Source organism: Schistocerca serialis, chromosome 1, assembly GCF_023864345.2.
Source record: "Schistocerca serialis cubense isolate TAMUIC-IGC-003099 chromosome 1, iqSchSeri2.2, whole genome shotgun sequence".
In the NCBI taxonomy this organism is placed as follows: Eukaryota; Metazoa; Arthropoda; class Insecta; order Orthoptera; family Acrididae; genus Schistocerca; species Schistocerca serialis.
In genome coordinates this window covers 315,562,924-315,589,122 of record NC_064638.1, presented here as the reverse complement: position 1 = coordinate 315,589,122, position 26,199 = coordinate 315,562,924, and the positions used below count along the sequence as shown (strand labels likewise).

Genomic DNA, 26,199 nt, shown 5'->3' with positions numbered 1-26,199 from the left:
CGACTCTGTCTGTAAAGACCTCAGTGGGATCCTTAGTATATTTGGAGAGGGAATGTTCATCAGTACAGGTGCAACAGCCATGGATGATTAAGCTCTATGGAAGAGATTTCTTGGTATGGAATGGGTGGTAGCTGTCGAAGTGGAGGTATTACTGATGGTTGGTAGGTTTGATATGAATAGAGGTACTGATACAGTTATCTTTGAGGTGGAGGTCAATGATGAGGAAGGTAGCATGTTGGGTTGAGGAGAACGAGATAAAGCGAACAGAGAAGGTGTTGAGGTTCAGGAGGAATGTGGATAGGGTGTCCTCACCATCGATCCAGATCACAAACATGTCATCAATGATTGCAGGCTTTCTCCGGTGTATTTCAGATATGAAATCTTCATGGGTTATCAGTCAAGTGGTGTCATCTTCTAGTCGCAATGAGCAAATATATGGAGTTGCTATGGGTTCCCTCTTAGCACCAAGCATGGCTAACTTATACCTGGAATACTTCGAGGAGGTAGCATTGGACACAGCTCCACTGAAACCAAAAGCATTTTACAGATATGTGGATGACACCTTTGTGTATGGCCACGTGGTAAAGAAACTACACTCCTGGAAATTGAAATAAGAACACCGTGAATTCATTGTCCCAGGAAGGGGAAACTTTACTGACACATTCCTGGGGTCAGATACATCACATGATCACACTGACAGAACCACAGGCACATAGATACAGGCAACAGAGCATGCACAATGTCGGCACTAGTACAGTGTATATCCACCTTTCGCAGCAATGCAGGCTGCTATTCTCCCATGGAGACGATCGTAGAGATGCTGGATGTAGTCCTGTGGAACGGCTTGCCATGCCATTTCCACCTGGCGCCTCAGTTGGACCAGCGTTTGTGCTGGACGTGCAGACCGCGTGAGACGACGCTTCATCCAGTCCCAAACATGCTCAATGGGGGACAGATCCGGAGATCTTGCTGGCCAGGGTAGTTGACTTACACCTTCTAGAGCACGTTGGGTGGCACGGGATACATGCGGACGTGCATTGTCCTGTTGGAACAGCGAGTTCCCTTGCCGGTCTAGGAATGGTAGAACGATGGGTTCGATGATGGTTTGGATGTACCGTGCACTATTCAGTGTCCCCTCGACGATCACCAGTGGTGTACGGCCAGTGTAGGAGATCGCTCCCCACACCATGATGCCAGGTGTTGGCCCTGTGTGCCTCGGTCGTATGCAGTCCTGATTGTGGCGCTCACCTGCACGGCGCCAAACATGTATACGACCATCATTGGCACCAAGGCAGAAGCGACTCTCATCGCTGAAGACGACACGTCTCCATTCGTCCCTCCATTCATGCCTGTCGCGACACCACTGGAGGCGGGCTGCACGATGTTGGGGCGTGAGCGGAAGACGTCCTAACGGTGTGCGGGACCGTAGCCCAGCTTCATGGAGACGGTTGCGAATGGTCCTCGCCGATACCCCAGGAGCAACAGTGTCCCTAATTTGCTGGGAAGTGGCGGTGCGGTCCCCTACGGCACTGCGTAGGATCCTACGGTCTTGGCGTGCATCCGTGCGTCGCTGCGGTCCGGTCCCAGGTCGACGGGCACGTGCACCTTCCGCCGACCACTGGCGACAACATCGATGTACTGTGGAGACCTCACGCCCCACGTGTTGAGCAATTCGGCGGTACGTCCACCCGGCCTCCCGCATGCCCACAATACGCCCTCGCTCAAAGTCCGTCAACTGCACATACGGTTCACGTCCACGCTGTCGCGGCATGCTACCAGTGTTAAAGACTGCGATGGAGCTCCGTATGCCACGGCAAACTGGCTGACACTGACGGCGGCGGTGCACAAATGCTGCGCAGCTAGCGCCATTCGACGGCCAACACCGCGGTTCCTGGTGTGTCCGCTGTGCCGTGCGTGTGATCATTGCTTGTACAGCCCTCTCGCAGTGTCCGGAGCAAGTATGGTGGGTCTGACACACCGGTGTCAATGTGTTCTTTTTTCCATTTCCAGGAGTGTATTTGAGTTCTTGCAGCACCTCAACGGTATACATGAAAACATCAAGTTTACCATGGCGATGGAGAAAAATGGAAGCCTAACCTTACTGGACACCCTGGTTACTAGAAACGCAGGAGACACGCTGGGACATTCGGTATGTAGGAAGGAAACACATACAGACCTATACCTCAAAACTAGGAGCTGTCAACATCCAGCGCAACACAGCTCTGTACTTAACACCTTCGTACACAGGACGAGGTCCTTTTGCGACAACAAGAGCTTACCGAGTGAATTACAACATCTAAAGGAAACCTTCAGAAGAAACAACTACAGCGAAAACTAATAGGAACAGCTTTGAGGAACAATAAGAAGAGAGGAGGAGAGAGACCAGAAGAGGATGACACAAGAGGTTGTGTGTTCCTGCCGTATGCAGGACCACCAACGGCGAAGATCGCAAGAATCCTTAAGAAGCACCAAGTGAAGACCATGTTTCACACAGCAAAGAAACTCAAGGATATTCTTGGATCGACCAAAGACCCACTAGGACTAATGACACTGGGTGTTTATAGAATTGTATGCGAATGTGGAATGCAATACATAGGGCAGATGCAATGTTGCATTACACAGTGCCGTATGGAACAGAAAAGAAACGTGCGTCTTGGACAAGTTGACAGTCCGTGGTGGCGGAACACAGCATCAATGAAAAGCATACCTTCGAATTTGAAAAAGCAAACAAGTTATGCAGCGCCAGTGGATTTTGGGATTCAGTGATAAAAGAAGCGGTAGAGATTCGTCTGCGTGAAAATTTAATTAATTGAGACAGTGCTTACCACCTCAGTACAGCTTGGGATCCTGCAATTAGGAAAATTCGGTAAGAATGTTCCAGTCTGAAGGGGAATGCGACTGGTGCTGATATGAACAGACACAGGGAATCGACGCCCGCATGCGTGTCCCCTTCACCACCTTGGCACCAAGCACCCGGTGCAATTCAGCTGCACGTGATCGGTCGGCGGCCGGAATCTGATAGTGGTCCAGCAGCTACAAAGGCGCACAACATACAGCATCCCGACACTTCACCTGAAGATGATGGATACACAATCCATTGAAATGTTGCGACTAGAAGACGACACTACTTGGCTGATAGCCCATGAAGATTTCATAGAAGTCATCAATGAATCTGAACCAAGTCAGGGGTCAGGGGTTTGAAATTCTGGGTGGCTGAGGTGGATTCCTCTAGATGGTCCATGAGTAGACTGGCATAGGTTGGTGTCATGTGAGTGTCCATTCCTGTTCCACGGTTTTGTTTGTGGGTAATGGTACAGTTGGTCATGGTGACCACAAGAATGTTGTAGGCAAGGAGTAAGCCGGGAACTGGTAAAGGCAGCATTCAGTGGCAACAGGGCTATGGGAATTAGGGACGTTAGTATAGTGGAAAGTGGCATCAACAGTGACTAGCAGAGTGCCAAGTTGTAAAGAACCAGGAGTCGTGGAGAGTCAGTGGAGGAAATGGTTGGTGTCTTTTAAATAGCAGCGTAGGTTATGGGTAACAGGCTAAAGGTGTTTATCCACAAGAGCAGAGGTTCCCTCAGGGAGGAAGGGGGGAGGGGGGCAGGAACTGGCCACAATGGGGTGTGAAGAGTCATTAGGTTTATGGATTTTAGGAAGCATGTAGAAGGTGCAAGTGCGGAATGTGGTAGAGGTGAAGAGGAATATAGACTCGGGGGAGAGATTCTGGGATGGGCCTAAGGATTTGAGGAGAGACTAGAAATCCTGTTGGATTTGTCATATTGGGGTCATTGTGGCTGGGTTTGCAGGTGAATGAATCTGACAGCTGGTGGATTCCCTCTGAAAAATAATGCCTGTGGTTCAAAACTATAGTTATGGAGATATTATTATAAGGCCAGGATCAGTTTTTAGTTGGTGGATTGCAGTTCTTTCCGCAGATATAAGGTTAGTTTCTGTGTTAAGGGATTTGGGGAATGATGGTGAGGCAAGATTTGAGCATAAAAAATTCTTTAATGTTAACAGGTGAATAGATCAGGTGTCCACTTAGCAGTGGCTGTGTTGGTGTGGGCTGGGTGGTTTTTTGGATTAGAGGGTCTCGAGAAAACACAAAAAGGGCTTCAGTCACAAAGGGTGCATGCTGAAAGCGGGAATAACGTAGATACAGGAACCATTGGTATAACGGTTATAAATTGTCATAGCTGTGTTGGAAAAGTACCAGAGCTCCAAGCACTAATACAAAGAACTGATGCTCAAATCATTATAGGCACTGAAAGCTGGCTAAAGCCAAAGATAAGGTCGGCCAAAATTTTTGCGAAGAACCTAATGGTGTTCTGAAATGATAGTTTAAACACAGTTGGCGGTGATGTGTTTGTTGCTGTTAGAAGTAGTTTATCTTGGCGTGAAATTGAAGTGTGTAGCCCCTGTGAATTAGTATAGGTAGAGGTCATTGTTGGTGACAGTAATAAAATAATAATTGGATCCTTTTACAAACCTTCCAATTCAGATGATACAACTGCTGAAAGGTTCAAAGAAACCTTGAGTTTGATTTCAAACATGTATCTGACTCATACAATTATAGTTGGTGGTGACTTTAATTTACCCTTGATATGTTGGCAAAAATACACGTTTAATTCTGGAGGTACACATAAAACATCATCTGAAATTGTGCTAAATGCATTCTCTGAAAATTACTTCAAGCAGTTACTTTATGAGACCACGCGACTAGTAAACGGTTGTGAAAACACCCTTGACCTCTTAGCAACAAATAATCCTGAGTTAATAATGAGCATCAAAATGGATTCATGGATTAGTGAACACAGGTTTGTCATAGCAAGATTGAGTATTGTAGCCCCAAATCCTCCAAAAATAAAAGAAAAATATACCTATTCAAAAAAGAAGATAAAAATTCACTTGAAGCCTTCATGAGATACAATCTCCACTCTTTCAAATTAACAACATAAGTGTAGACCAGATGGGACTTGAATTCAAAGAAATAGTATCAGCAGCAATTGAGAGATTTATAACAAATAAATTAACAAACAATGAAACTGATCCTCCTTGGTACACAAAATGGGTCAGAACAGTGTTGCAGAAACAACAAAAAAAAAAAAAAAAAAAACATGCAACATTTAAATAGATGCAAAATCTCCAAGACTGGCGACCTTTTACAGAAGCTCAAAATTTAAAATGAACGTCAATGCAAGATGCTTGTAATAGTTTCCTCAACAAAACTTTGTCTTGAAACCTGGCAGAAAATCCAAAGAGATTAGTAATATGTGAAGTATGCTAGGAGCAAGACTCAATCAATGCCTTCTCTGCATGATAGCAATGGAGATACTATTGAAGACAGTGCTGTCAAAGCAGAGTTACTAAACACAGCCTTCCAAAATGCCTTCACAAAAGAAGACAAAGTAAATATTCCAGAATTCGAATCAAGAACAGCTGCCAACAAGAGTAACATAGAAGTATATATCCTCAGAGTAGTGAAACAACTTAAATCACTTAATAAAAGCGAGTATTCTGGTCCAGACTGTATACCAATTAGGTTCCTTTCAGAGTATGCTGATGCAACAGCTCCATACTTAACCATCACATACAACCGTACCACCCAGTTGCTGAACATGCTTACCAACACAATTTGCTTCACTTCAGAGACTGCTTTACAGCCTTTGTCCTCTGAATCCATACTATCAACACCAAAGTTTCTGAATAGTGCAGTTGGGAACTTTCCCTGCAGTATATTCTAAGTTACTGTAACCTCCCCCCCCCCCCCTCCCTCCCCAATCTCAAACCTCAAACTTCACTAGGTCATGTCCTCCTCCAAACCATCTCCTTTCCTGTTCCCTCTCCAGAAGTACACAGTTTCTACTCAACCAGTGTACCCACTAGTCTATTTCTCCTCCTCTACTTCTCTCCTTTTCCACCCCTCCCTGCCCTGCAGACCCTACCAAATGGCTGTCTTCAGTTTGGCCTCTGTGGCCAGTAGTGTGATAACCGATCTTAGCTTTTCAAAATATTATCATTATTCCAACCTGGATTTTACTTTGTTTGATTTTGTTCTCCACTTATGAATAAAAAGAAACATATTCCAAATTCTAGTAGAGGATGTAGCTGACCTGTAGTGAATCGTTAATGTTTATGTAACTATCCTCGTCATTTCATTTCTTAGTTATTTATTCATTTTTATGCTGCTTGCATAATTTTCATTTGTCAGTAGGTCATATTTCTTCTGTCCTCACTACCCTTTCATCCCATTCCCTGTTCCCAACCTCCTTCCCTCCCACTTTTTATTTATGCACGTTTGCTGGATATTCCTTTGTTGTCACATTTCTCATCCTTTGCCATTTCTAACAACAGTAATGTTACAATATTTACTCATATGCACGTACATGTGAGTGTTTTGTGTTAGGTATCTAAAGTTTATTTGTGGAGATGGGACAACAGAAGTAAACAATCTGAGTAACATGCTAATTGCAGCACATTAGCAGCAGTTGCCAGGGGTGCATGATTCTTTCAGTACGGGCTATTGTCACCTTACACTCTGCTGTTAAGGAAGTCAGCAAAGTTGTGTAAGTGGAATTTATACATTGTAAGTAAGGAAATGTAAACATTATTATTTTTGTTTAGAGCAAGTCTTGTTTATGCATTTTTATCTTTTTCTTCTTTTTTTATGATACAATCCTTTGTGTATCCTCCAGCATTAAACATCTATATGTCAAGTTCTACTGAAACTCAAGACATGTTTGCATTCTCCAACTAAGTAACAAGTAAAAAGATCAGCATTAAGCAGTTCAGAGGAGAAAATGATCCCAAATGCATACATGACAGAACGTGATTTACATCCACCATCCATCAACAATAAAATCAGAAATTGTTGCTAAAACTGCACATTCCACTGGGGTCAGTGGCTTGTCTGATAATTCAAAATGTTGATGACTTTGACAGAAATGCCATAAGAAAGAAAGTGCACCAGTTTTTCTTTTGCAATGAGCTGCCTACCATTGATAAAGTCTTTGCTTCTGTTAATGAAGTTTCTGATCTGCTGGACTTCAGATGAGTCACATGTCACTCTTTATTGAAAGAGATGAATTTCAGATACATTAATCATGGATGTAAAAGCATGCTGAGCGACAAAGAATAGGTCATTCTATGGACAATAAAGTCAGCATGCCAGTAAGTTAGAAAAAAATTATTACTTGGATAAGACCTGGCTAAATGCAGGCCATATATTTAATAAAATCTAGGTAGATGATTCAGTGCCATCAGCTACGGAAGCCTTTCTATCTGGGTTGTCTACAGGAAACAAAGAACCATCTGGGAAAGGAAAAAGACTAACAATAAAGCATATTGGGTGAGAGACAGGTTTTGTGGATGAGTGTTTGTGGACTTTCGAGTTGAAAAAGCCCCATGACTACCATGAAGAAATGAACAGCAAGTCTTTTGAATCTTGGTTTTCCAAATTTCTTCCTCACCCTGAGGACAACTGTGTTATTATAGGTGATAATGCACCATACTACTCCCACAAACAGCAACTTATCTGACTCCTTAGATGGGTGAATGTTCTGCCTTTGCTTGAAAAAAATAAAGAGCTTGACCCATAAAATTACTGGTGAGCACTTTTATTTATTTGTTCCATTTTTTTTATCCAGATCCAACTAACCCAGGGACCAGGAAAGATTGAGTACATAATTGTGTCCACAATTACAGATTTTATTATTGTTTTTGTTACTCATTTCCAAAGTGTTATGCATGCTAAGCACCTTGCTGTCAAGCGACCTCACCTTACACTTTTTTAGTCCCAGTGAAAATGTAATCAAGCCATGTGCTACACTTCTGCAGGGCAGGCCAGCACGTGGCATTGTTTATCCACACTGTCTCAGTTTGGTGAAAAGATTAAAGAAACCTTTTTTCTAAGAAAAAGCGTACTGAACCTTTTGTCCAATCATTCATCAGTGAGTGTATCAGCCTAAAGGCAAGAGGAGTACTTTCTTCATAACCACTGTTCAACACATTCCTTGTGAATTCTTACAAGATGCATACTGCATTGGTAGAATACGTAGTTAACCAAAGTTTACACTAAGATAATTGCAAATAAAGCTCATCCTAGTGACACACAGTCAGTGAAAATACCAACTCAATTTATCTGTTTCCATGATTGTTGCTTGATTTTTTGTAGATATTATGATTTTATTAAAGCCATGTGCATAAAATCAGAACCTAACTAAATCAACCATCATGCAAGGTACGTGATCATAAACTATATAAGCAGTGCTAATAGTTGATTCCTTCACTCTGTGAAGAGTGCATTTACTTTCACAACATGCAGGAGAAAATGTCTGTACTATCTGATGCCAATTGTGCAAAGGGCACCAACTATTACTCACACACCTAAATGTTTCAATTGAGCTTCTCTTTCTTCAAGTTCTGCCAATGCTTCAGATAACTGTACATTATACAAAGAAAAACAAGAGTAAGATGTTAGTCAAAAAAGAAACAACACTGGAAAGATTAGTCATGTTATGAATGATAACAAAGCAGTACAAGCACTTTATGAATGAAATTACCTTAAAAGCAAGTCTTTCATTGTCCAGCTCTAGTTGTCTTGAAGCTTTCTCCAACAACTGCACACGATCACACATCTCATTTACTTCCCTGCGCAACACTTCTTTCTCTGATGATACCTGCAGATGTAAAAGTAATATGTTTTAATGTATCACAAGAAATACATATTAAAACAAAAATTCATCATTTATGCTGTAAGTTCGTACTCATGAAGGAAAATACTGAAGGTCGGATATTAAATTGCACAGATCTGCTATCTCATTCATGAACAAACTTGATTCATTCTATTCTGTCTTTTACTGTGGCTGAGGTGGACACCACGAGTATAGAGTGTGATGAAGGGACAAGATGCTAAGTAATGGACATCTTGGGAACAGGATTGCAACAAAGGGGCATAGGTGACAGGGAGGGCTCCCAAATGGACATAATTGTAGATTGCACACCAGCAAATTTGATGGAAAGAATTGGAAAAGGAAATTGGTGGAGGACAGGTGGATACCACTACGAGAACAGTTTGGAGGAGGTGTAAGTCTATATATCTAAAAGGAGGGGTAGACAAAAATATCATAGGAATTATATTCTTTCCAGCCACTCACATGATAAAATCCTTTCTTGGTTCAAATTCACTGATGTCATGCTTGTGAACTGAACCCAGGGCCAAGACACACTGCTCTTATTAGCCCACAATGTCAACAAGTTCTCTCATCTCTGTTTCACTTGCTCTTATGCTCTATGAGCCTTCCTGCAAAATGATTGCACTCTACTCTCTGTTAGCTCCGTAAGAGCCTCTGCCCAAATTGAGCCAATTAATCATCCAGACTATCTCAATTTTATTAACTGTGGTCCTCTAAATATGTACTGGTTGGTTATAATTAAACTTTCCCTATTTAACATGTTATAACATGGAAACTAATTACCATGTGACTACCAAACTTGGTAGCATTAATGTCCAGAGTATGGGATGCCTGATTTCCCTGTGTCACAGCACCACTGTCCAGTTCCAACTCTGGCCACCAGGTGCCATGATCAGTCATTGTGATTCATAGTGTCACACACCTGAATGGTTGCAGTGCACTTGTTGACATGCCAACATGAGCTTGGATAAATGGATCAGGGCATTATTGGTGAAGTTCTATTATCAAAACAACAGTAATGCTGCAGCTGCACTTTGAGAATATCCCCAGCTGAAAGGATTACAGGAAGATCCTATTTCTCCACCTGCTGTGCACAGTGTGATGAAGAAGTCTGAATCAACTGGAAAACTGGGCATCCCTCCAGGAAGAGGACGATTATAGGTTGCACCACAGGTGGTTGAAATCTCAGTGGCTATGGTAGACAATGCTGCATGCAATTCCCGATTGCCAGGCACTGTGTATGTTGTGTCAAGACAGTTGAACTTTCCTTGGTCCACAGTATGGAAGGTACTTCGAACCATTTGAGAATGGTATCCGTACAGATCCAAACTGTACTGCAGCTTGCCCTAAGGAAGCACAACGATGTGTTGACTTCGCTCTCCACTTTCTTGAGGGCTCGAGGAGTTGATGAGGGCTGGCCCTGGACCATCCAGTGGACATCTAAAGCTCATTTTTCTCTGATGGGTGATCACAACACACTGAACTGCTGAGTGTGGGGATCTTCACCTCCAGTCACTGTGCATGAAGTTCCTCTGTATAGTCAATGTGTTGTTGAGTGGTACTTAAGTAAATAAATTAGTGAAATCAAAGTGAAGTAGAAATTAGAAAATAAATGAAAAAATTAGTTTAGTTTAGAAGAATTACACACTGGCAAACAGCGGGCAGAACAGCAGAGCAGAAGAGACAATGACCATCAAGTCAGCAGGTTCCACATAAGCGGACGCTATCGATTCAGCCGTCAGGGCATCGCCCGACCGGCTCACGTGTTTCTCAGTTGTCGCATGTGAGCAAAGGCCCTCGCCTACATTCCAAGAGCCAATGACCGACGTTAAGAAGATTCTTCGAGAAGCTTTTCAACGTGACAGAAGAGGCAATGACCGTGAAGTCGTTCACCTCCAGTAAACTGAAGTAAATAAATACGCAAGACGCAGTGGGCCCGACAGACGAGAGACGAAGAAGTGAAGAAGCGTAGCAGTAGTTTTCAGTCAGTTTCGGTGCTGAAGACCATCATGCAAGAAGAGACTGCATCATGCACAGACGCACCAAGTCCGCCACTGTAATGGAATAGCAAGCAGCAGCCGCGGTGCCAGAAGATGGAAGTTAAAAGGTATTTGAAGTCTGATTTTTATGTACCCGGGTGACTCGTGAGGACGGGAAGGAGACGGCCTCACATCAGCAGTCACCTGTGAGCTGGGATGAAGATCTGACAGCCGAAGACTGGCAAGCGGGAGTCCGTTGTTCGAGTCCGGGACACTGGCCTTCCCCCACCGCGCCACGCCGCTCCGCTGGCCGACGCACAACACACGTGGCCGCTTAGAGAAGAGAAACACTGGGACGCCACATCCAAGGTATCACCATCCGATGCACGACTTCGCTCTCAATAATTAAATGGGCCACAGCACGAGGTGCGTCTCCAGTCAGCGGAGCGAGACGGCGACACGAGATACACACTGCCACACGTAATCAGACGCCGCCGCAGCAGAAGGCTACGCAAACGACACAGCTGCCGTTCTCCGAACCAGAACATCCAGTAAGATACAGTTGTACGAAACTTTCAATAAAAGTTATCTTATGTAAAAATGCTGTTTCATTCTACCTCATACCCAAGCCAAGGAAGAACCCACCCTGCCCACATGTTGTTAAGAGAGAAAAGTTGATTTATTTAGTATTTTCACCCTGACATAATGCCTTAGAATCAAATGCCCTTTGCAGTAATGCTCATCTCGACAATTGACTAGAATCAAAAGAGAAAACCCAGTTACATTTAGTGGCAGAACTGTTACATTTGGTGTCAGAGAAAAAACCCTTGGCTCAATATGAGGTGTGAATGACAGTCACTGAAGGTCCACAGTTTGTATTGTTTAATGTATGAAAGGATATAGGTTTGCATAGCAGTCGTAATATTTTCTTTATTTAGAAGTGCATTTTCTCTCATAATTTTAAGAGTTTGTCGAAAATATTTAAACATCCTTTTCATTCAGTGTGGTAAGATTGTGCAACTAACAGTTTGTAAAATGATGACACGAAATCGTACAAAGTCAGAGTCAGCATCACAAGCGGTTTCTACTGATGAAGCTATTCAGAGCTTAGTTAATCAGATAGCACAGCTTAAAAATGATAATAATGCATTATTTAAACAGTTGAGTGAGGTTAGGCAAACCAGTTCAATCCCTCCCACCCTAGATTCCTCAGCAGCAGCCTTGGTAACTCCTTTTTCAGGTAAACCTGGTGAAGACATAACAGCCTTTTGTGATGATTTAGTAGCAGCTGCAAAGTTAGGATCATGGTCAAATGAACAGCTCTTACAAATGACAAAGTTAAGATTGATAGGAGAGGCTAAAGCACACGTATTATACCATGAAGAATTACGGAATGCTGCAACATTTGAGGAATTGAAGAAAGGATTGCTTAAACGTTTTCAAAAACAAAACAGCTGTAGATTTTATAGGGAACAGTTAAACACTATCACTCAGAGGCAAAACGAGTCGTTAGAAAGCTTTGTAGATAGGATTACAAAAGTTAATATTAACACCTATCAGTTGACAACAAGTGATGAAGCAAATAAAGTTATTTTAAAAGAGGCAGAAGATAGAGCTCTGGATACATTTTTACGTGGGTTACCTCCTGAAACGTCCCGTCGTGTCAGAGCAGAGTTTCCTAAAAATTTAGCAGAAGCTGTATCTGTGGCGACGGCTTTCGAAGAAATAGACATTGCCACCAGATACAAGGAGAAGCGAAATGTATTGTCAGCAGGAGTACGATGTTATAGGTGTGATCAACAGGGCCATATAGCAAAAAATTGCAAACAACCTCAATGCACTAATTGTCAAAGAATAGGTCACACATTCAAGGAATGCAGGTCTAAGAAAGTTTTTGGAAATAGAAATCAGTTAAACTCAAACGGGAATGTCGGAGCCGCCACCAGGCGTTCCCAATAAAATTTCATGCCTTTAAGGCGAATGTGAAGGCGGAATGCTGGTTATCTGCTACCATACAGGATAAAGAAGCAAGGACACTGGTTGATACAGGCGCAAACGTATCAATAGTGTAATGAATGCAATGGAGAAAAGAAATATGACCCTCCAAGGTATAGATTGAGTGGAATAGAAGGAGGTATAGTGAAGTCATCAGGATGTACATAATTGATTTTCTATATTCACAGTGTACAATTTCAAGAAGATGTAAAAGTGGTAACAAAGGTAACTGACGGGTACGACGTGATCCTAGGGTTGGATTTCCTGAATAAACATCACGCTAAAATCGACCTCAGACAGCAAACTGTAGAACTTAGGGGAATAGTGTTTCAGCTAGGTGACACCACTGCAAAGGGCCCGCTGCCGCAAGATTTCCCCAACCGGAAGGCGAAATCAACTATACTGCGTGCAACGTCCTTGAAGGTTGATTCATGGGATAAGATACCATTTGGCTCAGGAAAACTTCTCTGGATGACCGTTGACCCCGAGTTACCTACAGATACAGTGTGTCTAATAGAGCTATTGGAGGAAAATGAGGAATTAGACGTATCACATTGTTTTGTACGTAGAAGTATTGTACGGGTTCAAGACGTTGAGGAAGAAAGAAAAGTACCGGTACATATTGACAATTTCGGAGTGGAGGACAAAGAGTTGCATAAGGGAATATTAGTAGCTACAGCCAGTACTTTTGAAGAAGAAGATTTCATTTGGTCAGATATTGATAATGGTCAGAAACCAGACGACTATAAAACCGCATTATGCCAGAAGATTGAGCATTTGAAAGGAAATGACAGAGACACGATAGAAGCAGTTTTAGTTGAGTTCCAAGATTTATTTAATGCGGAAGGTCCATTGCTAGCAACAGATATCACACAGCATAGGATCCCAACAGGAAATAGCCCCCCAGTTTATAGGAAGCCTTATAGAGTTCCGCATCACTTACAGCCAGTACTGGATGAATTTGTAAAACAGCATCTAAAAGATGGAATTATAGAATATTCTGATTCGCCTTATAATTCAAATATCGTAATTATTCCAAAGAAGTCTCCCGACGGTACGAAACGATATAGATTTTGTTGTGACTACAGACACCTTAACAAACAAACTTTCTCAGATGTTTATCCTCTTCCAAACATTACAGATATCATTGACAGTTTAGGTAACAGTAAATACTTTTCAACAATCGATTTACATAGCGGATATCATCAATTGGAAGTTGCACCTGAAGATAGGCATAAAACAGCATTTTCTACCCCTGGAGGCCACTGGCAATTTAAAAGAATGCCTTTCGGTTTGAAAAATGCACCAGCAACTTTTCAAAGACTACTCGATGGAGTATTGCGAGGACTCAAAACTCAGCAATGTTGTGTATATCTAGACGATATTATTGTATTCTCCAAAGACATTAATGAACATGCTGTGCGCCTGCGTAATGTTTTCAGAGACTTAGAAAAGCTAAATTAACATTAAATATGGAAAAATGTAGTTTTTCATTGACAGAGGTTACATGCCTAGGGCATGTCATTAGTGAAAAAGGAATTAAAACAGATCCTTGAATAATTACGGCTGTTAAGGACTTCCCAACACCACAACGCGTTAAAGAAGTACAAAGTTTCAATGGTCTCGCATCTTGTTACCGAAAATATGTTCAAAATTTGGCTGAAATTGCCCGACCCTTAACCCAATTATTGAAAAAGGTGCAAAATTTCATTGGTCTGAAGATTGTGAATCAGCATTTCAAACCCTTAAAGATAAGTTAACACACAGTCCAGTATTAGCCTACCCAGATTATAATAAAGAATTTATTTTATCCTGTGACGCAAGTGGTCATTCAGTAGGAGTTGTTTTGAGTCAGAATATTAACGGCGTGGAACACCCCATAGCCTACGCTTCGAGACAACTAACAACGGCAAAAAGAAATTATTCCACAACAGTGAAGGAATTGTTAAGTGTTATTTATGGCATCAAATACTTTAAATGCTACTTGTATGGTAGAAAATTCAAGGTTATTAGAGACCACGCAGCTTTAAAATGGTTGCTTGGGTTAAAGGATCCATCTAGTCGTCTTACCCGTTGGGCCCTATGTCTTTCCAAAATGGATTTCAAAGTTATCCACAAACCAGGCAAAAAACACACGAATGCAGATTGCCTAAGTCGGAAAATAGCACTTTTGGAAGCAACAGGCCGAGATACTGAGGACTGGACAAAGGCACAAGATGAGGATACAGAATGCAAAAAATACGCAACTCAAAAACAATTTTGCTTGGAAGATGGTGTATTATGCTGTAAAACAAAACTTGGACCGCGAATTATTGTTCCCCAACACCATAGACAAGAAATAATGGCAGAGGCCCACGATCATATCCTTGCAGGACACGGTGGACAGCGGACAACCGAAAGATGCGTAGCAGAGCGATTTTGGTGGCAAACCAGAAAGCAGGATGTTGCGCAGTATGTTCATAATTGCATTGCGTGCGCACAATGAGCTGAACTTTCTCTTTTAAAAATACCCTTACAGAGGCTCCCCGAGGTTCATGTCCATTTCAAATCTGTGGACTGGATCTCTACGGGCCATATCATAAAACACCTGCTGGTAACAAGTATGTTCTTACAATTATAGATCACTTTTCACACTACCTAGCTATGGTGAGTCTCCCAGATCAGCAAGCAAATACAGTTGCCCAAGCTTTAGTTAACAACTGGATACTTAAATTTGGCATACCTGAAGCTATTATCACAGATCAGGGATCTAATTTTATGTCTGCATTAATGAAACAGCTATGCCACTTACTAAAAACACGTAAATTACGCACAACTCCGTTACACCCTCAGTGCAACGGGCGCACAGAAAGAGTTCAACGGACAATTGGCAACATGCTTAGTTATTATATTAACGAACAACATTCTAATTGGGATACGTATTTACCAATAATCGTGTCAGTATACAACGCCAAAACGCATGAAGGAACTGGCATGTCACCTTATGAAGTGGTCTATGGGAGAAAAATGCCGTCCCCTTTTGATGCAATCAGGCAGAAAAACGGAAAAGTCGGAGAAACAGTAAGAGATTTCAGTCGAATGATGAAGGATGTATGGAAAAAGGTTCAAAAATCTAATACAAAGGCTTTGGAATGACAGGAAAGATTAGGTAATGCCCAAGCTAAATATCCAAATTACAAAATCGGTCAGTGGGTGATGCTGTCAACCCCATATATTGCGAAAGGAAAAACGAAGAAATTTGTAACAAACTACAGAGGTCCTTATCAAATTATTGAGATCACGTCACCAGTCAACGTTAAACTGCAACTGCCCACCCAAACTACTATTGTCCATGCAAGTCGTTTAAAACCTTTTAAGGGTGCTCCAGATGTAATTCCTTCAACAATAGTGTCTGCTTTTCCGAAGGGTGGAGGTAGTACCCGAAAAGGAAACAGAGTGGCCACGCCAGCACAACATACAGACATGGCACCATACAATCTTCGACCAAGAGTGCGAATGTCCTAGTGGAATCTCAGTAGACTGTGGATAGTACACAAATGTAGATAATTAATAAATGATAATGGTTTATTTTTTAAGAAAAAAAGGTTGAACGTAGATTGATGTAGATCTTGTAGTTAACAATGTATTCCTTCTATTCTTCATTTTTGTTTTTACTAGGTTGGTAGATCAATAACCATGTTGTTTGCTTTTCCAGAAGACGCCATGCAAACATTTCCTACACAAAACCTATCCTACCTGAATTACTCCCTTGACAGTTCCCTTCTGAAGTCATTAGATATATTCATAAACTCACACAGCAAGGCAAAATTGATGCCATTGTTATGATGCAACATGTCTTAAAATTAAAAAGTGAACACAAAACTAAAATTATAATGCTAGGAACGGGTATATCTGGAACCTTTGTGTTGGTGTTTCTGCTTTGTACAGTTTTCTTTTATTTAAGACGACAAAATAAGCTAATTATAATATACCACTTCATCAAATACCTGTTCATTGGATACCACACTCTTAACTGGTGTACTTCAGTGGTTACTTTTGAGCATTAGTGTATTAATTTTGTTTATAGTACTTCAATCTTTATTAAACAGTCTCATGTTAAAATAAACAATACTGTAGAATAGATATTCTTGCATCGGTATAGGATAGATTAAACAGGTGTTGCTACGTAATTTTCTACGTGAAAAATCTATTTTTTGTTTATTCATTGCCATCAAGATTTGTTACACTTATTACAACGAATTATGTATGAACTATGTGATTCATGAGCGTACAGTGCTTTAGTAAAGTGCTAAAGTATTTTCAACATACTTAATGTGAAGCGTGTGTAATCTTCTAAGTCGAGAGTTTTCATTGCTTGTGTTAGTGCTTTTGCCGTGTGAAGAGTGGAGGAATGTTGAGTGGTAAATTCAAGGGCGAATTTCTCTGAAGGGTGGAGGAATGTTGAGTGGTACTTAAGTAAATAAATTAGTGAAATCAAAGTGAAGTAGAAATTAGAAAATAAATGAAAAACTTAGTTTAGTTTAGAAGAATTACACACTGGCAAACAGCGGGCAGAACAGCAGAGCAGAAGAGACAATGAGCATGAAGTCAGCAAGTTCCACATAAGCGGACGCTGTCGATTCAGCCGTCAGGGCATCGCCCGACCGGCTCACGTGTTTCTCAGTTGTCGCATGTGAGCAAAGGCCCTCGCCTACATTCCAAGAGCCAATGACCGACGTTAAGAAGATTCTTCAAGAAGCTTTTCAACGTGACAGAAGAGGCAATGACCAGCTCCCGTGTTTCTCAATCGTCACATGTGATCAAAGGCCCTCGCCTACATTCCAAGAGCCAATGACCGACATTAAGAAGATTCTTCGAGAAGCTTCTCAACGTGACAGAAGAGGCAATGACCGTGACGTCGTTCACCTCCAGTAAACTGAAGTGAATACATACGCGAGATGCAGTGGGCTCGACAGACGAGAGACGAAGAAGTGAAGAAGCGTAGCAGTAGTTTTCAGTCAGTTTCAGTGCTGAAGACCGTCATGCAAGAAGAGACTGCATCATGCACAGACGCACCAAGTCTGCCGCTGTAATGGAATAGCAAGCAGCAGCCGCGGCGCCAGAAGACAGAAGTTAAAAGGTATTTGAAGTCTGATTTTTATGTACCCGGGTGACTCGTGAGGACGGGAAGGAGACGGCCTCACTTCAGCAGTCACCTGTGAGCTGGGATGAAGATCTGACAGCTGAAGACTGGCAAGAGGGAGTCCGTTGTTCGAGTCCGGGACACTGGCCTCCCCCGCCGCGCCACGCTGCTCCGCTGGCCGACGCACAACACACGCGGCCACTTAGAGAAGAGAAACACTGGGACGCCACATCCAAGGTACCACCATCCGATGCACGACTTCGCTCTCAATAATTAAACGGGCCACAGCACGAGGCGCGTCTCCAGTCAGCTGGGCGAGACGAAAATACAAGATACACACTGCCACGCGTAATCAGACGCCGCCGCAGCAGAAGGCTACGCAAACGACACAGCTGCCGTTCTCCGAACCAGAACATCCAGTAAGATACAGTTGTACGAAACTTTCAATAAAAGTTATCTTATGTAAAAATGCTGTTTCATTCTACCTCATACCCGAGCCAAGGAAGAACCCACCCTGCCCACATGTTCTTAAGAGAGAAAAGTTAATTTATTTAGTATTTTCACTCTGACATAATGCATTAGAATCAAATGCCCTTTGCAGTAATGCTCATCCCAACAATTGACTAGCATCAAAAGAGAAAACCCAGTTACATTTAGTGCCAGAACTGTTACAGTGTCACTGTTTGGTGAGGCTTCATGGCTACATTCATCATTGGCCCAACCTTTCTTTGAACAGGTTGGTGCCCCAGGACCAAAGATGTGCAGTGTGACTGGCCATCAATGCTTCACCAGCGTGTCATACCCACCCTACAGGAGAGCGACACATTGAACTCAACAGTTTTCATGCAAGATGGGGCACCATCGCACATCACTCGCGAAGTTCACCTGCTTCTCTGAAACACATTTGGAAATGATCAAATTATCAGCCAATCATTTGCAAATGCTTGGCCAGCATGATCACTTGATCTCACATCCTGTGATTTCTGGATGTGTGGCTATCTGAAGAACAGGGTTTACCAGGGGAGTATTCACATATGTGCTGATCTGAAGCACACACAGAATATCTAGAGAGGTGGCCAGCATACCTTCGGTCATACTTCATTCTGCTGTGCAGAATGCAATCCTGCACTTTCAGACTCTTCTGGACACTGATGAGTGCCATATTGAGCCCATTTTGTAGCGGTAATGGTATCAGTGTGTAATGGTATGATGTACCATAGCAGCAAATTGGAAGTATTTCAATTGAAGTGATTCTGCATTATTTCTTTTCCCCATGTCCTTGACATGAATGCTACCAAGTCTGGTACTCGTAAGGTAATTATTTTCCATGTTATAATATGTTAAATGGGGAAAGTATAATTATAACCACCCATTATATTGCTAAATGGGTGTTCATAGGATGCTAGTCAGCTTACACATGTGCTACGTCTCTATAATTCTAACAGTTTATTTGTGAAAATGTATTATGAATGTACTCAGTTTCATATTATTCATGTCTCTGAGGTGAAGAAAGAAGATGCACAAGGGCATTTGGCCAGAGGATCTAGGTAAAACTATACTTGCCCTTTCACCAAAGAAACACAATGCCACAGAATGTAAAGATTACAGGACTATTAATTTCACAAGTCACACTTCAAATGTTGTGTGCAGGCTTTTACTCAGAAGACTATACAGCAAAATTGAAGAAAACACTGGACAGCATCAGTTTGGGTTTAGAACAGGAATATGATATACTACTGGATGTTTGAGGATTACAGGACAAAAAGTGCAAGAAGTTAACTGGGTTATGCATATATTTTCTTGACTGGAAAAAGGAGTCCGCCAAAGTGTACTAGAATATCCTCCTGAAGACCTTAAAGGATGTTGGTGTAGACTGGAAAAAGCAGAAAATGCATAAAGGAACTCTACACAAAACAGAAAATGGTAGTGACAGTTGGCAATGAAGAGACAGATGAGACAGGTATCTGAAGAGGTGTTATAGAAGGGAGTTGTTTGTCACCAACAGTTTTCAAGCTTCATGCTTGGCAATGAAGAGACAGACAGACAGGTATCTGAAGAGGTGTTATAGAAGGGAGTTGTTTGTCACCAACAGTTTTCAAGCTTCATGCTGAGCATACAAAGCATTAAAAACAAAATGTATAATAGGAGGAGAAGAAGGGACAATGGTAATCGAGAATATAGATGATCAAGTTGTGTTGGCTGAATGAAAAGAAGAACTGTTATTTATGATGCAGAGGATCTTAAAAGTGGGAAAAGAGTAAAGAATTAGGGTAAATGTAAGAAAGACCAATGAATCAGCTGAAATGAAGGTCAAAATACCATTGGAAAAAAAGACTCTGGGGCAAGTAAAATCTTTTAGACATGAAAATAGCTTTGTGACAGAAAACATAAGGTCTTTGGTAGTAGGATACCTATGAGTAAAATATCTTCTGAAAAGGTAATGGAAAATATTTGGAATTTTTTTAATGTGGATGTGGAGAAAAATGATGAAAAGAAATGGACTGGCAAAATGATAAATGAAGAAATAGGTCCTAGTTCCAATAACATAAGAGAAAAGAGAACTAGTATAAAAGATAAGAATGGAATACATCTCAGCTGCGACATGCACATCAAAGAAATTGCCTGCAATTAAGTCACCGAAGGAAAGATCAGATGGAGTGCGAGGAGAGAAAGAAGAAGAAATGGTGGGTGGCATTAAAGAGTGATGAAACTAGCAGCAGATTACAGAAAAAGCACACAGCATATAAAATGAAGGCCACAACAGTATTGTACAATTCATTTTGGTTCTCACCTCAGGTATTAATAAATACCTGCAGGGCAAATATCAGTTGTAGTTATGATTCCTGCTCCTTCAAAACATGAATCCAGCATTTCTACTTTTGTATAATCTCTTTGGATTTATTGCATCATTTCTACTTATTTTACTCAAGGTGAAAATGACTGCTATCAGTAATAAAAACATGAAGTGCTCAGTTCTATGCTAACTTTAAACGAAATATGTATTGTACCATATATGTTTCTTTGTCAAAAGTGCATATAGATAAATCTTAGTCATCTTTATCCATTTCACAGTAGTCTTGTTTTAGTGGCAGAATGCTAAGAAAAATAAATGCGAATGATAAAGTGGTGATATTATAACTTAATTAGCGTTTCTGATCTTTTTTACAACATAAATCAACTACAGGTGAAGTACATTTGTGTTTACCATTCACTGCATCCAACCTACTTCCTTCAAATAATAAAAATTACAACATAAGATCAATACTATCTATTCACATACAACTTCGATTATGGCTATAATGATCTTTAAATACAGTCAGAGGAAATTATTGGCAGGAATGAAGACAATGGGTTTCCAGTTTAAGAGAAGTATAATTTCTGCATATCCAGTTAACGGTTTGGACAACTGGAACAATAAAGAACTGTTCATATCGTCTGTGTATGATGTAACATCCACTGTAAGTAGATTCAGATAGATGCTTCTTTTTCTTTTTCCTGGTCTTATCCCACATCTTCACAGGGTTTGGCATGTTAATCTGATTTGGCAATGTTTAGTAGTATAGGGTGGCTGGATGCCCTTCATGTCATTCCTCACTCCTCACCCATACCCTCCCCCTATCCAGAATGGAATCTGTGTACCTCATCTGTTTGTATCTAATGTTATCCCAGGTAAACCAATGTTTGTGAATCATGTAACTGAGGCAAGATGTAGGTATCAATCCAGTATTCACCTAATAAGATACGGAAAAATCCCCTAAAAAACACATCCAGGCTGGGCAGCACAACAGCCTTCATCAGTAATCCACTGGATGGATTCAGTCTGGAGCCACCATACCTCCCTGAATACAAGAAGCTGCTGACTCACGCGGCTATCGAGGTGGGTCATATTCGATAGATTCATAATGCACATTTAATCTTACAATGTCAGCGTAAGAAAGTTAGCTGCTGCCTTCGAGCTGCAGGATTTTTCAGTGGCAGTGAGAGATATTTGGCAGAAGGCCATTTGTCACTTTGACATCAATACATAATCAGATGTATTGCGGCAGCACAGTTACAGAAGAATGTAGTAAACTGGTAAGCATCCCAGTGTTTTTTTCCCCTATTTTGATGGACTGTGTACCAATTTCTTCAGTGTACTCTCTATAATTTGTATTAGTCAATATGGTACACAAAAAGGAACTTTTTCTCCTTGGTTTAGTCTGATCAGGATCGTAAGTGACAAAGACAATGGTAAAAGTTGTGTTTATAAAATGGTAAAGAAGGTTAAAAGACAAAATGAGGAGAAAAAGGTCCACAACGTCCACATAAAGGCTTAAGTAACTGAATACTGAATTTTTTCCAGTTGCAGGGAAGTGAATAAACAGTATGCCCTCCTATCTGAAATATTACATAGGATACTACTTCAATAAAGATGCCAACACTCTGAATATCTTCAATGATAGTTTTGCATAAGACAAAAATAATATTGTTATGGTTTGGTTCTAATTGTCTTCATTTAGCAATATATTCAAGACTGGTTCACTAGCTGCCAGGATGTAGTGACAAATGTTAAATATGTGATCAAAACATCACACATACTGAGAGAAAGAAACAGAGAGAGAAAAATCTACCTGCCAGGATGTAGTGAAAATCTTAAACATGTGATCAAAACATCACACATACTGAGAGAAAGAAATGGAGAGAGAAAAATCTACCTGCCAGGACGTAGTGAAAATCTTAAACATGTGATCAAAACATCACACATACTGAGAGAAAGAAATGGAGAGAGAAAAGTGTTATTGGAAAGAAACTGATATGATGTAGTTGATGAATGTGGTAAAGATTTTATAGTTTATTATGCCATAGTGAGTGATTGTATAAACCCTAGTGTAAGCCTGAGAGGTTTTATAAGAAATATGAAATTTTCTGGAAGAGGCACTTTTAATGCCCAAGTACAAATAGTTCCTCAGAAACCGACACCACCATTTATAGAGGTATATTATAGGTTTATAGCTAACAATTACTCAACTAGGTGATACACAGACTGGATGCACCAGCAGTGTGAGAGTCAGTTCTTTCGTTACATGTTTTACAACATAATGACGCAATGAAGATCATCCAATTCTATAAATGGCAAACATATTTATAATTTAATTTTATCCATATTTTGCAGTTGCAGGAGCGACCACACTGAATATTTGAAAGTATACTTAAACACCATCTTCAGTCACTAACACTCTCATTTATGTTTTGTAACAATGTGCATTTCAAGCCCTTTGGACCCATCTTAAAAGGGTATCATATGGTTACATTAATTTTCTTGCTCTTGAGTATGATGATGCTTCACCACAGTGCATTCCTGTTATTAGAAGCTTATGTGTTAAATTGTCCACTCAGTAACTGTGCAGTCACCACAGCAGATAGCTAACCAAAGGTGCCTGAGTTTGATTCCCAGCCAGGTCAGGGATTTTCTCTGTTCAGGGACCATTTTGTTGTGTCATCTTCATTGTTGTTCATTATCACTGACATGCAAGTCATCTAAATAGTATTGCATAAAAATACCTGCACCCAGCAGCAGGGCTGCCTCACATGAGGTGGAGGCCGAGGCCAAGGCGGAGAGGGAGGGAGATGGGGAGGGTTAGCAGAGAGGGAGGGGGAGAGGGGGAGGGGAGAGGAGAAGGGGAGAGGGGGAGGGGAGAGGGGGAGGAGAGAGGGGGAGAGGGGAGTGGAGAGGTTGAGAGGGAGAGGGGGAGAGGGGGAGGGGGGAGTGGAGAGGTTGAGTGGGAGAGGAGGAGGGGGAGTGGAGAGAGGGGGAGGGAGAGAGGGGGAGGGGGAGGGAGGGGGAGGGGGAGAGAGGGGGAGTGGGAGAGGGGGGGAGGGAGAGAGGGGAGGGAAAGAGGGGATTGGGAGAGGGGGGAGGGAGAGAAGGGGGAGGGGAAAGGGGGAGGGGCGAGGGGTGAGGGGGAGGGGGGAGGGGGAGAGAGGGGGAGAGGGAGAAGGAGAGAGAGGGGGAGAGGGAGTGACTTTATCCCATGTGCCATTTGTGAATGGAACAGTCAAGGGGAGGGGGGATAGAGATATCAGAAGTGTCTTCTGCCACATTGTCAGGTTGCCTGCAGAATACAGGTACACATGTAAATTATAATGAAACAAAAAAATGAAGTGGATACAAACTTTTATTATTTCAGACAAAAGGTCTCCATCCTTACTAACTCCATTGACATCATTAGAAAATCCAAGTTTTTTTAAAACTTCTATTTCTTCCATGAGCTTTGCACGGTCAGCTATTAGGAAAGCAACCTGAAACATGGAATTGCATGATTTATTGCAATATAACAAAAAAAAACACTAGAAAATTATAATATCATACAGTATTATATACCAAAGTCCCCTACTGCAACTTTTATCTACATTTGAAAGACCATCTTAAGAACTACTTTATGCATTTCAATACATTTTTTACTAATAAGCAAAGTAATTTATGAGAAAGGATTGTGTATATAATTTATTAGTGCTTAGTCAGACAAGCCATTCACTCATAGATACTTAGTGCTATCCATGTGAAGCCAGGGCAAGTCCCTACTATTATATGTATATAAATACATATGTGCTAGAACCTTCTATCAGAATAAGAAAACACAATGTATGTAAGTGGGTGGAGAAAAATCTATTCACCAATTGGAAGCAGAAAAAAATCATATAAAGGTACTGTACAATAATCTGCAAGCATTTGGAGCCAGTGGCACCTTCTTCTTGCAGAAGAGTTGAAGCGGAAAGGAAGAGGAGTGAAGGAAAAGAACTGGTGAGGTTTATGAAATAGTGAGGTTTATGAAATGGGGAGTTTGGAAAAGTCACCTGGTACCCATGGTTATAGGAGACTTACTGGAAGAGATGAACAAGAAAGACTGATCGTTGGGAGCTGCACCAGATGAGATTTGAAAATGTGATAAGTTAAAGGTGGAAGATACACTAATATGCAAGACAGAGAGTAGTGCCAAAACATCATGCATGAGTTAAAGTAGTTATTTTGGAATAAAACTTTACAATGCTCAGCCAGTGTACATAAAGGTAATAACAGATGACAAAATTTAAAACTGAGCTTAAGAATACTTTTTAAGCAAAAGTTTCTATGACATAGATGACTGCTTGAATGTGTGTAAAATTATTGTCTTAACATTATTGTCTTAAAATTATTGTCTTATATATATGATGATGTGACTTACCATACGAAAGCGCTGGCAGGCCGATAGAAACACAAACAGACACATACATACACACAAAATTCAAGCTTTCGCAACAAACTGTTGCCTCATCAGGAAAGAGGGAAGGAGAGGGAAAGACGAAAGGAAGTGGGTTTTAAGGGAGAGGGTAAGGAGTCATTCCAATCCCGGGAGCGGAAAGACTTACCTTAGGGGGAAAAAAGGACGGGTATACACTCGCACACATACACATACACATATCCATCCACACATATACAGACTCTTTCCTGATGAGGCAACAGTTTGTTGTGAAAGCTTGAATTTTGTGTGTATGTATGTGTCTGTTTGTGTTTCTATCGACCTGCCAGCGCTTTCGTATGGTAAGTCACATAATTTTTGTTTTTAAATATATTTTTTCCGAGTGGAATGTTTCCCTCTATTTATATATATATATATATATATATATATATATATATATATATATATATATATATATATATATATATATATAGAGAGAGAGAGAGAGAGAGAGAGAGAGAGAGAGAGAGAGAGAGAGAGGGAAACATTCCACATGGGAAAAATATATCTAAAAACAAAGATGATGTGACTTACCAAACAAAAGCGCTGGCAGGTCGATAGGCACACAAACATACACACAAAATTCAAGCTTTCGCAACCGATGGTTGCTTCATCAGGAAAGAGGGAAGGAGAGGCAAAGACGAAAGGATGTGGGTTTTAAGGGAGAGGGTAAGGAGTCATTCCAATCCCGGGAGCAGAAAGACTTACCTTAGGGGGAAAAAAGGATAGGTATACACTCGCGCACACACACACACCCATCCATCCACCTATACACAGTAACATTAAAGATACCTGTTCTCCTAAACTGTCATCTGCAATGCACTGCAAGCCACTTTTTTCCAAAAGTGAAGCTAGAGTAGCAGCTTGCTCTTGGGACGATTCCAGTTTTGAGCGCAATGTTATTGTTTCATTCTCCAGATGATCTGCACGTTTTTCTGCCAGATCTCTAATGTGGCCAATGTAGTTTTCCATCTCCTATTCAAATATTTGAAAGTGAAATTTTATAAACCAAAACAATAATTTATTTTTCATAAAACTACTACAAAAGAGGTAAGTTTGGTATACACATAAAAGCAAAATGTGTGACACTTTATGTAACAGTTAGTGATGGAAAAATTATAGTCCATATACAATAAATGAACTTGAAAAAT

At 41.1% G+C, this 26,199-nt stretch overlaps 1 protein-coding gene across 1 annotated transcript in view; it reads right to left on the bottom strand.

Annotated features, from left to right (window-relative positions):
• LOC126470013 (MAP7 domain-containing protein 1-like) overlaps positions 1-26,199 on the bottom strand; it is a 262,871-nt gene that overhangs the window by 166,597 nt on the left and 70,075 nt on the right. Inside the window, exons 3-6 of the mRNA XM_050097531.1 lie at positions 25,841-26,023; positions 23,946-24,071; positions 8,565-8,681; positions 8,389-8,443 (exon numbers count right to left, since the gene is read on the bottom strand). Coding sequence (XP_049953488.1) covers positions 8,389-8,443; positions 8,565-8,681; positions 23,946-24,071; positions 25,841-26,023 — 481 coding nt within the window. The remainder of the gene's footprint in view (positions 1-8,388; positions 8,444-8,564; positions 8,682-23,945; positions 24,072-25,840; positions 26,024-26,199) is intronic.